Source organism: Panthera tigris, chromosome A3 (genome assembly GCF_018350195.1).
Source record: "Panthera tigris isolate Pti1 chromosome A3, P.tigris_Pti1_mat1.1, whole genome shotgun sequence".
Lineage (NCBI taxonomy): Eukaryota > Metazoa > Chordata > Mammalia > Carnivora > Felidae > Panthera > Panthera tigris.
Window position 1 is genome coordinate 15,195,789 of NC_056662.1, and position 14,049 is coordinate 15,209,837.

At 46.2% G+C, this 14,049-nt stretch overlaps 1 protein-coding gene and 1 long non-coding RNA gene across 2 annotated transcripts in view; one reads left to right on the forward strand and one right to left on the reverse strand.

Moving 5' to 3' along the window:
- Nucleotides 1-14,049, reverse strand: part of LOC122237179 — a 30,653-nt gene that overhangs the window by 13,859 nt on the left and 2,745 nt on the right. The window lies entirely within an intron of this gene.
- On the forward strand, nt 3,661-5,410 carry WFDC9 (WAP four-disulfide core domain 9). The gene is made up of 3 exons (XM_042980296.1): nt 3,661-3,751; nt 4,713-4,860; nt 5,368-5,410. Exons 1-3 carry the CDS (start codon nt 3,661-3,663, stop codon nt 5,396-5,398), a joined length of 270 nt encoding a protein of 89 aa, XP_042836230.1. The 3' UTR covers nt 5,399-5,410.

Genomic DNA, 14,049 nt, shown 5'->3' on the forward strand with positions numbered 1-14,049 from the left:
GGGTCCTGAGGCGTGACATTTTACTTGTGGCTTCTTGGAGGAGTTCCCGGCCCAGGTGGTGTCGACACCATTTCTGTGAGATGGGGATTGTTGTCTCTGGTGTTCAAATAAGAACATTGAGAGAGAGGTGGCATACCTGTCTGAGGTCACACAAATAAAAGGGGCAGACGTGACACGAGACCCCCGTATCGCTGACTCGAACTAAATCGAACACTTTCTCCTCTTAAACATTATCTGGAAAGCCGAGGACCCTGAATTCTGAGGGGAGCAGTAGTTCTGGGTCTTTGTGATGCCCAGGGGCCTCGTCATCACCCTACACTCTGTCTCAGAAGATGCCCAAAGAGTCGCCCAGCATTCTCTATGTGAGCAGTGCCCAGCCTGGGCGCGATTCTATTTCTCTTCTCTGGCTCAGTTAGGGCACCTGAGGTGTGCGAAGAAGGGGATGGGACACCCCCAGGATCCTCAACACCCTTTAAGGGCAAGTAAGGAACGCAGAAAACTGGACTAAGAGCAAGGCCTTGTCAACGAACAGATCTCAAAGTTCTGGAAAACTTGGGCGGAGAGTGATATTTTTAGATACAAATAAATCGCTGCATGGAACCCGTGGCTTTGGATTTGCTGTGCACCAGCCTTCCTCCTTCTTTGTGCAAAAGGCAGTTTCCAGGAACCCAGGTGTACCCCAGTGCGTGCCCACCTTCCCCCAGCTACCTCCTACCTCAGATCCCCACCTGTAAGTGGAGGACGGAGCGTCGGCATTGCGTGTCTCTCTTGCCGTGTGCCGATGCCCTCAGAGGACCACAGACACGGTCTGAGCCAGGCTCAGGAATCGGACGCCCTGCACCTTGAGCTGGCTTGCTTGTGCAAACAACGTGAGTGGTTTATAGGATTTCTGGAAAGCTATCGTGCTCGAAGACAGTTTGCCTTCGCCCTGGAGCTTCACCAGTTCGGTTGTATCCTCTGGTAAACACCGCCCCATGGTAAATGAGCCCCCATGCCTTCACTTGGCAGCTTTCCTTCATCAAGCCGTGCTGAGGCAGGCTGGCAGGGACACGGTTTCCGAACGGAGAATGTGGGAGCGCAGATGTGAGCACCTAAGAGTGGAAGTCCCCCCAGCATCTGATCTTTTACATGTAAAGCTGCTCTCCTTTGTTTCTCCCCACAATCTCCTTCTCTCCTCTTCCCTCCAGGTCTCCTAAATCCAACCTGCTCAAAGTCAGCGTGCCAAACATTCACATGCCTAAAACTTGCATTTCTCCAGCTTCTAAATTTCACTTATTCTGAAAGGAGAGTAAGTTTTCAAAGGCCCCTTGGAAGCATTTTGCACCTTTTAAATGATCTGTATGACTTACACTTGCTTTTGAGCAGAGGCATTTTGGTCGATTCGTCTAGAGCAGCGTTTTTCAGTAGCATTTTATGTGATGATAGAAATGTTTGATGTTTGAGCTGCCCAATATAATAGCCACTAGCTACGTGTGGCTATGGAATGCTTGAAAGGACTGGAAGCTGAATTTTAAGTTGACTTAAAATAGTCACATATGGGAAGGGCCACCACACTGGACAGTGCAGAGGAGTCTCTTCTGCTTGGTTGAAAACTTCTGAGCAAATATAAAGACTTTCAGGAACAAGGACAATCATTACCTGTGACGATGCAATCATAACATTACAATTTTGGTCTTTCCTTGGGCTCTTTTGTTTTCCTTCCTTTCTGGTTTCAGGATGGCAAAGCAGAAGATAAAGGTTAAAGGGGGCAGAACAGTAGAGCGCTGGGAAAATTGACTGGTAATTATCTTCCCCCCACCCCTCAGCTGCCAGTTGTCAGCAGGCTATCTCATCTTCTGCTTCACTCTTTTTTCCTTAACAATTTCCTTAACCATCTCTGGGGGAATGACCATGATATTTATGGTTGGCTTGTTGGCATGACTTGTGTGATGTGATCATATTATTTTGTCTCCCTTGTGTGTATTCTTTACTCAGAATGGCTAGTTGTTTCTTTTCTCCTCCTGGAAAATGTAGGCAGGAGCCCCACCTTTTGTGTGACTGCTCAGTCACAAAACATCTCAACCTAATAAATGTGCAGGTCCATGTAAGGAACCACAACTCCACCAATTGTTGAGAACTGTGGACTCGCTCCTCCCTCAGAAGCTCTAGTTGTGGAAAAGGGTGTGATCGGTATCTCCATCTTGGGCTCTTTGTGATTCTGTTCTGTCACCCCCATCTGGCTAAAAAACATTTCTGCTTCCTAGAGAGTAGAGGCAGGGAGAACCAACAGGAGGAAGTAGGACAGCTCTCACACAGTAGATGCTATCCTAAGCTGGCTTTGTGCTGCTGGCGCCTTTTCGTGGGAGATTCCAAGGGTTCGCTGCAGACACAAAACACTATCTGGCCATTTACAATTTAGATGTGCCCCAACTGCAGCCCTCTTCTCTGCTACTAAAGGCCATTCTGGCCAGATCCCTCACCCGTTAGAGCCTTCAGTCATGACTCAGATCTATGGTATCCCTACAAACTTCTGGGACACACAGTAAGCTCTATGAGTAGTATCCACAAAGCCTTTTCTCTCAACTTGGAATTAGAAGACAGCTTCCCTGCTTCCCAAGCAGAGCTTTGTACCAATAAAATCGTTGAAGGCCTCTCTACAACTCCTTTAACTTTGGGTCATCTGATTAGATCAAAGTTTAAGAGGTCCCTGACCCGTTCTTGGCTGTCAAATTTCTCAAGTCCTACCGAGTAACCCATCTCTCGTAATTCATTTTGGGTTCACTCTGGCACTCTGTCGTAGCGTCTAGACTAACACTTCCATTATATTATCCTATTACATATGTTCTTAAGTAAAAAAAAAAAAATATTCAGGACACTTGGCGGGTTCTATTATCCAGGTTCATAAAAATATTGAGGGCAACAAAAAGGATACACATACACTGGTTATCTCTGGGTGGTGCAATTACGAATGCCTATCTATTTCCTTCTTATATTTTTTGTTGTTTGACTAGTTATACAAACTGAAGATTTATCGATTTTTAATCAGAAAATGCAATGCATTTTTATTTTTTATTAAATATAATTTATTGTTGAATTGGTTTCCATACAATGCCCAGTGCTCATCCCAACAGGTGCCCTCCTCAATGCCCATCACCCACTTTGCCCTTTCCCCCACCCCCCAACAACCCTCAGTTTGTTCTCAGTACTTAAGAGCCTCTTATAGTTTGCCTCCCTCCCTCTCTGTAACTTTTTTTCCCCCTTCCCCTTCCTTCCCCATGGTCTTCTGTTAAGTTTCTCAGGATCCACATATGAGTGAAAACATATAGTATCTGTCTTTCTCTGCCTGACTCATTTCACTTAACATAATGCCCTCTAGTTCCATCCATGTTGCTACAAATGGCCAGACTTCATTCTTTCTCGCAATGCACTTTTAAACGAAAAAATTTTGCAAAGGAAGTGGCTGTAATGTGAGATGGGGAAGTAGCCTCGGGAAGCCAATGGCTAGTTTGATGTGTTGTTGGGTGACAGAGGGTGTAAAGGGAAAGTAGGAGAAAGAATAACCCAATATTCATAAGCATGTTCTCTCCCTTTCTGATCCTACTCTCCTTAATTCCTGTTGTACCTCTGGCAGCATTGGGAGAAGACCAGAACTTAACCCAAACACACATAGAGACTACTACCATGAAGCCCTGGGTTCTCCTACTCAACGTGATCATCTATGGGGTTGTGATGCCTCTGCCTGTGCTGGGAGGCCTCAGGAACAAGACATTTTGTAGGTGGTATGGCAAGGGAGGAGGGGTCTCTGCCCAGGCCCGGGATGTCTGGTGTAGCTGATTCAGGGACCACCTTTCCCGGATCCCAACCCTCCTTAGAGCTGAGACACCCAAGAAAGATTTTGGTTGGATGTTGCCAATCAAGTGCCCCTCCATGCTCCCCCTCTCATCTCTGAAAGCAACAATCATGGGTATATGGAAAGGGAACATAGTTCAGTCCATAAGTCCATTCCATAAGCTTGTGGGAAATGATATTTGACAAAGGTAGACTACCTTAGGTAGGGGAAGCACCAACACAGAGCTTCCCTCTGAGCCCTTCTTTTCGGAATCTGTGCCTTTGATGAATACCAAAAGGGCAATATTATTTCCTTGGAATATGAAAACTGGAAAAAACTAATAAGGGATCCTTAGAGTCTAAGTTTGGGGTCAGAGGATAAAATGGGGATACTAAAAGGAGGGTTGTGGGCCAGGGAAAGATACTGGGAATCTGGGGAGAGGCTGAGTGCTTAGGTGGTACCAGCAAGGAAGCAAATAGACAAGGGGAAATATAAGTGCCTATTCTCCCCCAGCTCAGTTTTCCATTCTGCAAACTGAGTGTGGAAATTGGAGCTACAGTATATTGCAGGCCCTGAAATCCAACGTCCCATGAGAATAGACTTGGTGAAGTGGTGCCACTAGAAGATGAGGTTGTCCTGGGTCCTATCTTTAGGGAGCTTGGGGAGGACCCGAATGCCTGCAGTGCTGTAGGGATGTGGGGAGAGAGGGAAGGCATGGCATGCAAGAATGGTCTTCTGTGAACAGACACAACTAGAACTCAAGAAAAGGATTTTCTTAAAACGCAGAGAAATGTTTTATTTGTGACTTCAAGCTCAGGTTCCAGAGCTTGGGGATAGTTAAGCTTGAGAAGGGTTTCTTCTCTAAGTTGTGGGTGGATGGATCTGCCAACATCTATCGTCTCAGTTTCAGTTGGAAGAACAGTGGTCGAGCAGTGCTGGATACAGCCTCTGTTACAGTACTGTGAGAAGAGGTGCACTAAATTACATGAGTGTTTATCTCCCAATCATACATGCTGCTGGACCTTCTGTGGAAACATCTGCTTGGACAATGAGTGAGTTGTTTGGGGTGGCAAGGTCGGGCCTAGATATGCTTCCTCACTACTGGTCACCCTCGTTCAGAAGGTGGGACCTGGAACAGAAGTCACCCAAGTCCCGGACAAAGAAACAGGCAGCATAAGTCGATGCCCTACTATCTCTGTACCTAGGCTGACATTCAGGGCAAAATAAATCAAGACACAAACATGGGGGGCTCCACTTTTCTCCCTTCTCATTCAGTTCCCCCAAAAGGTCACCCATCAGTTATTCATCCCTCCTTTGTCCAAGGCCCCGATTATGGACTCCTTAGTCTGGCCTCTGTGTGGGCCCCTTGTCTCAGGCAGGCCCACGAGGCCCAGCCTCCACCTGTGTGATGAATTGGCAAACTTCTTGGGAGAAATTGCTTAAAAGTGGGTAACCCCTGAATTACAGAACAAATTCCTTTTCCCATTAACCGGGGCCAGGGGTGTTGTTAAGTTTGGGAATGGGTGTTCCCTTTTAACCACCTGACTTTTCTCTTCCAGAGAACCCTTTAAATCCATGCTAAACCTCTAGGCTCTAGCTGCCCCACCACTGATGTGGGCTAGAGGACGCCTATGTAGTCTAAGAAGAGTGCTGCCTGGCTACCTGTTGAGTTATTCCCTTGCCCTGGCTGAGGACCATTCTATTCTCCCCTTGATCTCTCTGTCCTGAGAAGGTTCAAGTCTCAGCCAAATAAACTGACAACCAACCCGAGGGCTCTGCAGTGTGTTATACTCCATTCCTGTGGTTCCATTTGTCTCTTCACAGTGATCGAACTGTTCTTCCCACCCCACGACGGGTTATAGACAACCCAGTTAGTCTGCCTTCCCACTTATTCAGTAGACTCACGGCTGTAGCAACAATGCAGAGATTTAGAAAAATGTCAGTAAACACAAAGCTTATTCTCATTCACAATAGATTTCACTGCGGGTGGTTGGCGAACACCCCCATGCCATGCATGATTCAAGCACCATACATCTTTCTATCTATAGCTCCATCATCTCGCAGAGCCTCCTCTGCATCCAGCCAACAGATGGGAGAAGGTTACGTGGAAGCTCCTGCAGAAGGTTTTTAAGAGCCAGGCCTAGAAGTGGAGCTCTGCTCCATCCACATGCTATTTGCCATAATGTGGTCATGCGGTCCCTTATTTGCAAAGGAGACTGGGAAATATAGTCTCGCTGTATGCCCAAGGAGAACAGAAAGCAGGAGTTGGTGAACACAGGGTGGTCTCCGACCTGTCTACTTAGGCAAAGCCAAACTCCTCAAGCAAGACCCAAGACCTTGGCCTCCACATCACTGCAAAATGGAACAAGCGCCCCCTGGAAAGCTGGTGGCTCCTCTCATTAGAGAAGGTGGTCCTGCCCTCAAGGCGGGCACTCAGCTTCCAGAATCGTCCCTCCTTCTGCCTCCTTACATCCTCTTATTCCTGCCTGTTGTGTCTGCATGGTAGTTTTACGTGGGTAATATGAGTCATATCCTGACATGTCTGGTAATGCCAGGCAGGCTTCCGGCCCATAGTGTTCCCTTAGATTAAATTCGAATATAATATATGTCATATTATATTCTGCCATTAGTATCTTGAAGACCATTTTAATGTTTATTTATTTATTTCAGGGTCGGAGAGGGACAGAGAGAGAGAGAGAGAGAGACAATTCCAAGCAGGCTCCCCATTGCCAGCAAAGAGCCCAAGGCAGGGCTCGATCTCACGAACCACAAACTCATGACCTGAGCCAAATCAAGAGTCGGACGCTTAAACGACTGAGCCATCCAAGCTCCCCTTGAAGATCGTTTAGAGATATAACTTCCCTTGGATGAGGGGATTATAAAGTCCCTAGGATGTATTCATATCTGTGCCTCTTCCTGATCCAGAGGACAGTATATATTCATTTAGAGGGGCTGAGTCAGCAGATCACACTTATCAGCGGTGGAGCCCAAGGAAAGGTTCCACGATGTGATACAGCAAAGACCGAGGCCAGCAAGGATTAAGGCCTAACAGAACACTGGTTAGTGCCTTAGAGCTCAGAGTAAGGAAAAGGCACAAGGACTCAGCGGCTCAGGCAAACATCCTTCAGGAGTGGGGCTTTGTCTTGACGTTCAGGGATAAGGGTGACCTGGAGCTCGATTGAGTCAAAGTGGTTATTCCTTCAGGACAAAAGAAGTCAAGAAAAACAAGAGGTTAGGGACACCCAACAGAAGGATGAGGGAAGGAAGAAGGTATTGTCCTCTTGGGTATCCAGGATAGTATAGGGAGAAAAAGTGCCTTTTCCTCTCCCCTTCTGGGTTCTTGTCTGAGACCCCCCCACAACCCCCCCTGCCACTGCAATCAAAGACAGATTAGCAGGAGAAAAACAAACTGAAGTTTCCCAACATGTATACCTCCAGTATACCTGGGAGAGACCAGGAAAACTTAGGGCCCCAAGTGGCCCAAGCCATCTCCTCCAATGACATCTTCAGCTGAAGACAAAAGATGTGGAAAGGAAAGGGAAGGCCCGTTATGGGAAGTCACCAGGAAAGGCACAGTGGACAAAGGCATGGTCGTTATGCAGATTTCTGCTGCAGGCTCCCTTGATAAAGACTTTCTAGGGGCTGAAAGTCATCCTTCTCTTCCACATCCAGAGAGGAGGACAGGCTTACAAATGGAGACTTCCCTCATGCGTGTAAATGTCTCTTATGAAGGGGAGAAATTTTTGCCAACTGAAAGATCTGCCTCTATGGCATATTCATTATTTTAAACTGGTTCTTTTTAAGAAACAGCAGACACAGGTGAAGCTCTGAAAACTGAATAGAAGTTACCTTTTTGCAAGAGATTGCTTAATGCAATCCTGAGTCGTGGAGAGGCGGAAGGGAGAGAAGATGTGTTGCCCCAGGCGAGCAGTTGCTTACATTTGGAGCTTTGGCTTTCATCTCCTATTTTCCTCCCTTTGACTACTGGAAGGGATTTCATTCAGTTCATCTGGGGCATTCCAAAAAGGAAATCCTTTTAAGAGGGACAGTTAGCTCCTTGACAGTCAGAATACCAGAACTGTATACTTTTTGTCACCTTTTCCTCTTTCTACTTGGGACAGAATGGGAGCACATCGGGCGGTACAAGGGTAGAGCCAAAGAATGCACCCGCGGCTGAAGCCACTCGTCCTAAGCCTCCTGGAAGTAGCAGCTTTTCCTCCGTGGAAACTCCGAAAGTCTTCAGCCTCTGCACCAGCATGCTGTGCTCCAGGGCCATACACAGCAGCACTGGGGACTTCTCTTCACCAGCACGGTGGCACTTCAGTTCCTCCAAGATCAGAGCACCCAGTTCCTAGATCCGACCCCTCCCTCTTTCTTAACGACCTCATTTTGGTAACATACAACTCACCAGGCTTCCTGAGAGAGCACGTGAGAAATAAAAAAGATAGAGACTTCTTAAGCCACCATTCTCCATTAATATGCACTTCGGCTGGTGTTTCAGTTCGGATTCGTTTCGAATGCATGATGACAGCAACAACAAAGAAAATAGCGGCTTAAAGTAGGACGGGTCAATATTTGTTCATGTGGAAGACTGAGGATTAGGTGTCCCGAACCAGTGTAGGGACACCACAAACCATAGAAGATCCAGGCCGCTTCACCTCTTTGCTCCATTGTCCTTGACATGAAGTTTCCACTTCCAAGATCACCTCACGACCCACAAGGACTAAGCAAGATATGAAACACCCCCCTCCCCCAAGAATAAAATTCAGACAGTTACTTCAAATGTCAAATCCAAGTAAGAACATTCGAACCATAGCCAAACTAGAGGAAAATGGAATGCTGTATTGCTCAAAACTGGACGAGGAAAGACTTTGTGGCCTTAATAATAAAATGGTGCTGTGGTGCAGCATTTTAAAAAATATTAACCAAGTCGCAATTTTTCTTCTTCTGCAGTTCCTTGTTTTTCCATCAAGCCCTTTGACCATGAAACCAGAACATGCAGGTGAGGTTTGCTTCCCCAGGGAAAAGAGGTCACAAAATTAACCAGCAAGTACAGAGTCACGCTCAGGAATCTGAGGGCTGGAGTATTTTGAAAGCCATTACTGGTCATTGAGAGAGAAAAGTTGTTTCTCCGAGTTTGTCTTGTGTTTGAGATGACAAAGCTTCTGCTTTGGCTCTCACGAGTGTGGAGTTCATTCCACAACCTCAGAATTAGGAATAAAGGTAAATATGTAAGAAAGGCTCTCGTCCACTGCGAACGTATAAACACTTGGAGGGCAAGGTGAGCGCTGGAGGAGTGGGTTAGGATAGAAACAGAAACATCCAGATAGGCTGGATATCCCAACACAAAATTGGGCCTGCCGGTTAAACAGGGTATTTGAATATGAATATCTGTTTCCCGTTGCTGCTGTAATAAGTCATCACGAATTTAGGGGCTTAAACCACACAAATCATTACCTTACAGCTCTGTAGGTCGCAAGTGCCCCACGGGTCTCTTCCAATGACAATCAAGGTGTCAGCAGGGCAGTGCTCCTTTTTGCGTTTCCTCTCTAGACGGAAGGACCCATGTCTGCGTTCGTTCAGATTGTCGGCAGAATTCAGGTCCTTGAAGTTATGAGCCTGAGGTCTCCATTCCCTTGCCAGCTGTCAGCTGAGGGCTGTTTTCAGCCTCTAGAGGCCACTCACATTCCGTGGCGTGGGCCGCGTTCTTCCATCTGCAGAGCCAGCAAAGGCCAACTGGGTCCTCATGCTTCGCGTCTCACCTCGTTCTGTGGGTCTCTAGCCCACTGCAGTCAGGAAACATCCGTGCTTTCATCCACTCATGGTCACACTGGACCCACCAGCCTCCCCATCTCAAGGTCACTACCCTTCATCTCATTTGCAAAGCCCCTTCACCGCTCCAGGTCAGCTAGTTCCGGTTCTTGGAACTAAGACGTAGGCATATTTAGAGGGACCTTTATCCTTTTTCTCTCTGCTTACACTTAAAACCTCACTAGAATGACATAAAAGAAAAAACTCACCCTAATATGCAAGGTTGAAGAGAATAGGAGAGGAAATGGGGAATAAGCATTTTCAAGAAATTGAAAGCTGGAAAGCCATGGCTTAACTAGTAAGTATCTTAATTCATTAGAAAAGATAAACCCAAACTGCCTGGCGGATTTGTATGGATTCCTGAGAATTTGGGCGGGGCTGGGTGAGGAATGTAAATAGAGCTGGTTTAGCCAAAGAACCCAAAAGAGAACTGAAGCCATTTTGCCAGCATTCAAAAATATCATGCCATGCTCCGGTGACTCACCTAGCTTTCTAGAGCCTACAAAGCTTTCATAATTTATTTTCTTGTGCACAGAAGAATCATGTGGTCTCTTATGTGCTCACCATCCTCAAGTGCTGAACACTTAGCAACTTTTCTCCTAATATGGTGGGCTTTTCCAGTCCCCCTTGGCTCATGCCAACCTCATTCATAAGGTTTAATTTGTGTAGAAGATGTCTTCACTTAGTAATGTGCGGAAGATGAGTCGATAATGCACAATATGTGTAAATAATGTGAGCGTGGAACAAGCAGAAGTGTGCCGCAGGGACTGTATATACTTCCTCTTGCCTGGGTTCACGGAGGACATTTCAACATTCTTGCAGGCACAATTCCTTAGAGGATTTTTAAAAAAAATCTGGGTGGATGTGATGCAGGTAAAGTCAAACTGTGACTTGTAACCTCTCCAATGTGTCCACACTTGGATTGCTTTTTCTCTCCAACAGTGTGATGGGACATCTCTGTTTCACGCCTGGATTTCCACAAAGCTTGTCATGTGTGGGTGATGGTCTAAATGAGGCTTCTCCCCTGGCTCCTGGACTGTGGCTGAGGAGGGAATACAGCCAGTCCACGGGCCACTTCAGAGTCCCCGGTAACAAGACTGAGTTACCTATGGCCTATGACCCAACGCGTGGGGGATATTCCTCCCAGGTGCCCTGGTGCAAGGAGCTGGATCCTGAAGCTTCCACAGGGGTACTTTTGTGTGTGGGTGGATGCCAAATTGTCGTAGAGGGAGGATTCAAGCAGGGGGCTCTTATTCAGCCATCTTGCTGCTCTCACTCCCCAAAATCACTGTAATGGAATCGAGTGATAGAAAGTTAGTGCATCTACAAAAATTGTGAATTAATTATGCTTTAAATAGGAAATATGCTGGTATCATTAGGACCTAATTCTTATGAAAGACAGGAAATATTCGGGAAATTCCGGCTTAGGAAAAGTTGTTCCACTTCAAATTTTGTGATCAATTTATAAGTCTGGAGATTAAAAAAATTTTTTTACTAATATTTACTGATTTGTTTTTGTTGTAATTTTTATGGAGGGGGGTGGGGGAGGGGGAGGGAGAGAGAGATGATATTAAGTGGCTCCATGCCCAGGGTGGGGACTGACTCCCAGCTCAGTCCCACAACCCTGAGATCATGACCTGAGCTGAAATCATGAGTGGGACGCTTAACCAACTGAGCCTCCAAGGCATTTCCATGTGCTTATGTTCTTAAATGGCTTTTTTTCCCCAGTCCTTTTATTTATTTATTTTTTAAATATGAAATTTATTGTCAAATTGGTTTCCATACAACACCCCAGTGATCATCCCAACAGGTGCCCTCCTCAGTGCCCATCACCCACCCTCCCCTCCCTCCCACCCCGCATCAACCCTCAGTTTGTTCTCAATTTTTAAGAGTCTCTTATGTTTTGGCTCCCTCCCTCTCTAACCTCTTTTTTTTTTTCCTTCCCCTCCCCCATGGTCTTCTGTTAAGTTTCTCAGGATCCACATAAGAGTGAAAACATATGATATCTGTCTTTCTCTGTATGACTTATTTCACTTAGCATAACACTCTCCAGTTCCATCCACGTTGCTACAAAAGGCCAGATTTCATTCTTTCTCGTTGCCACATAGTTTAAATGGCTTTTAAAATGCAGTGAAATACTAATACAAGAAATATGTATGATTTTTTTTATTGAGAGATAAACTCTAAAGCTATCTGTCATGATAAGCTAGATGACTATTATCTATCTAGCTAATAGATAGCCGATCATATCTTAATACTTTTCTTTGTACTTTGCACTGTTTTTCAAATTTTAAAATAAATGATAATGCTATGAAGAATTCATTTCTGCAATGAGAGGAGGAGAAAGCATAAGGAGAAGGCAAGTAGCTCAGGAGACACCCGTGCCCAGCCAAGGAATGGTGCGTGGAGGACAGGAGGCAGAACCAGAGGGGGCAGTGAGAGACCAGTCACGTGATTTCCACACCCCAAAGCCCTTCGCTACCCCCAGCAGGACCTGGTGAAATCCTGGGTCTCCTGCCAGGCTCACACTCAGACATCCCGAGTTCACATCATGAAGGGGTTTTTCTCCAGATGTTCACACTGTATTGTGTGGTGATCATCATGTCAGTGGCAGGAACACTGAGAGAAAAATCTGAGACTCAGTCTCCTTATTCAGGTAGGTATTCTGGTTGAGCTTCAAAACGAAGAAGGGGTATAAAACAAAAGGAACAAAGGGACTGGCTGGCATCTATAAAAGCATTGGTTCCTTTTTAAAGCCAGGATATGAGGAAAGTTGAATGTGCACTTCTCAAGTTTGAGGGTCTCCTGATGTTACAAGTAATGATGTGTTTATGTGTGTTGTGGGGACAGTGGTGGCTACGTGGCATTTTTTTTAAAAAGAGGATCTTAGCAGTGGAAACCTCCACAGGTTTCAAAACCCAGGTGGAAGGTGCTTAGACTGAGCCACTAGGAGTTTATGACTCCAGTTAGGAGTTCCAAGCATGAGCACCAAATTGGGAATGGGGTACTAATCATTTCTTGAAATATGCCCTTTGTCAAGGGCATTGGGTATTTTAGACCATTGGGCATGTAGAGGAGAAGTTAAATGTGTGCTTGACCAAGAGAAGTTTGGAATCACTGGGGTAAAAAATTGAAATCAGCAGAATTGAGGGGGGAGTTGTGGGTCCATAACTGGTGGCAGAGGTTTCTGGGGAGCAGCTAGGTTTGGAGGGCTGTCTCAATGAGACAGGGAAAAGTACAAGACAGTTCTTCCTCTTCTCTGTGATCCATTCCCCCTACCCTGTAAATGAGGGCAAGAGACAAGAGGATCTCTTGGGACTCTTTGTTCTGGGAATTGGGTTGCAGGACTCAGGTCCTGTGATGTTAAGTTGCATGCAGGTGATTTTATGGTTGCTGGATTTGTTAGGGGTGGGAGCTGGATTTTGACTCCAGGAACAAAAAAGCCCACCCAGATCCCTGGACACAGAGTAAGAAGAAGAAAAACCAATGGAGTGAGTCCTGTGGCTTTAAAGGGGTGGATAATAGTGAGAAAAAGTGGTCTTCTTGGAGCCACTGCTCATGTGTTCCTTCTCAGTTGTAGTAGAACTGAAACTGAGACACTGCCCGAGGCTTCCCAGTAACTACGGGTGCGGCAGAAGGTGCAAGTATGCCTGGCAATGCGGTGCGGGCTACGAATGCTGCTGCTATTCTCTCTGTGGTCCTATCTGCATGACCGTCAGAAAACATGGTAGGACCTCAGAAGCACCCCTCTCTTGCCATTTGGTTTTTAAGACCGTGGACTCCCTACTGAGGGGACAGACAGAATATGTCTTCCTAGTCCTGGTACCCAGTCCAACTTGAGGTACCCCCCCCCTTCCTCCCATCCCAAATCCCTGTCCTCCCTCCATTCCAAGTCACTTGCAGGCCCACCTGATTTATCCAAACCCCATAGGTCTGACATTTATGTGTCTTTACTCATTGGGCTTAAAACATCTATAGTGTGCCTGGGTAGCTCATTTGTTTAAACATCTAACTTTTAATCTCATCTCAGGTCTTGATCTCAGGGTCGTGAGTTCAAGACCCACATAGGGCTCTGTGCTGAGCATGAGGCTTGCTTAAAGCAAACAAGCAAACAAAAAACATCTTGAGAGAAGCGTGGTGTGTGAATATCCTAAATCACAGAAAATATGCCTACCACCAGAGTTTGGGAGGATCTGTTATACTTAAAGAAATGTTTTTCACCAGACTGTGTGGCCACTGAATACCTACCCATTCTCTCTTCCAGAGGCTGATACTGAGGACTATACACCCGTCACCACCACCACCACGCCAGCGTTTACTTTTTCCATGACCACCACCCTGACTGGTTAATAAGTGGATACGGGGCATCAGAATAATACTACTTGATGTCCAGTGGGACCATCATCTTGTCCCAGCTGGAAAGGAGGGGG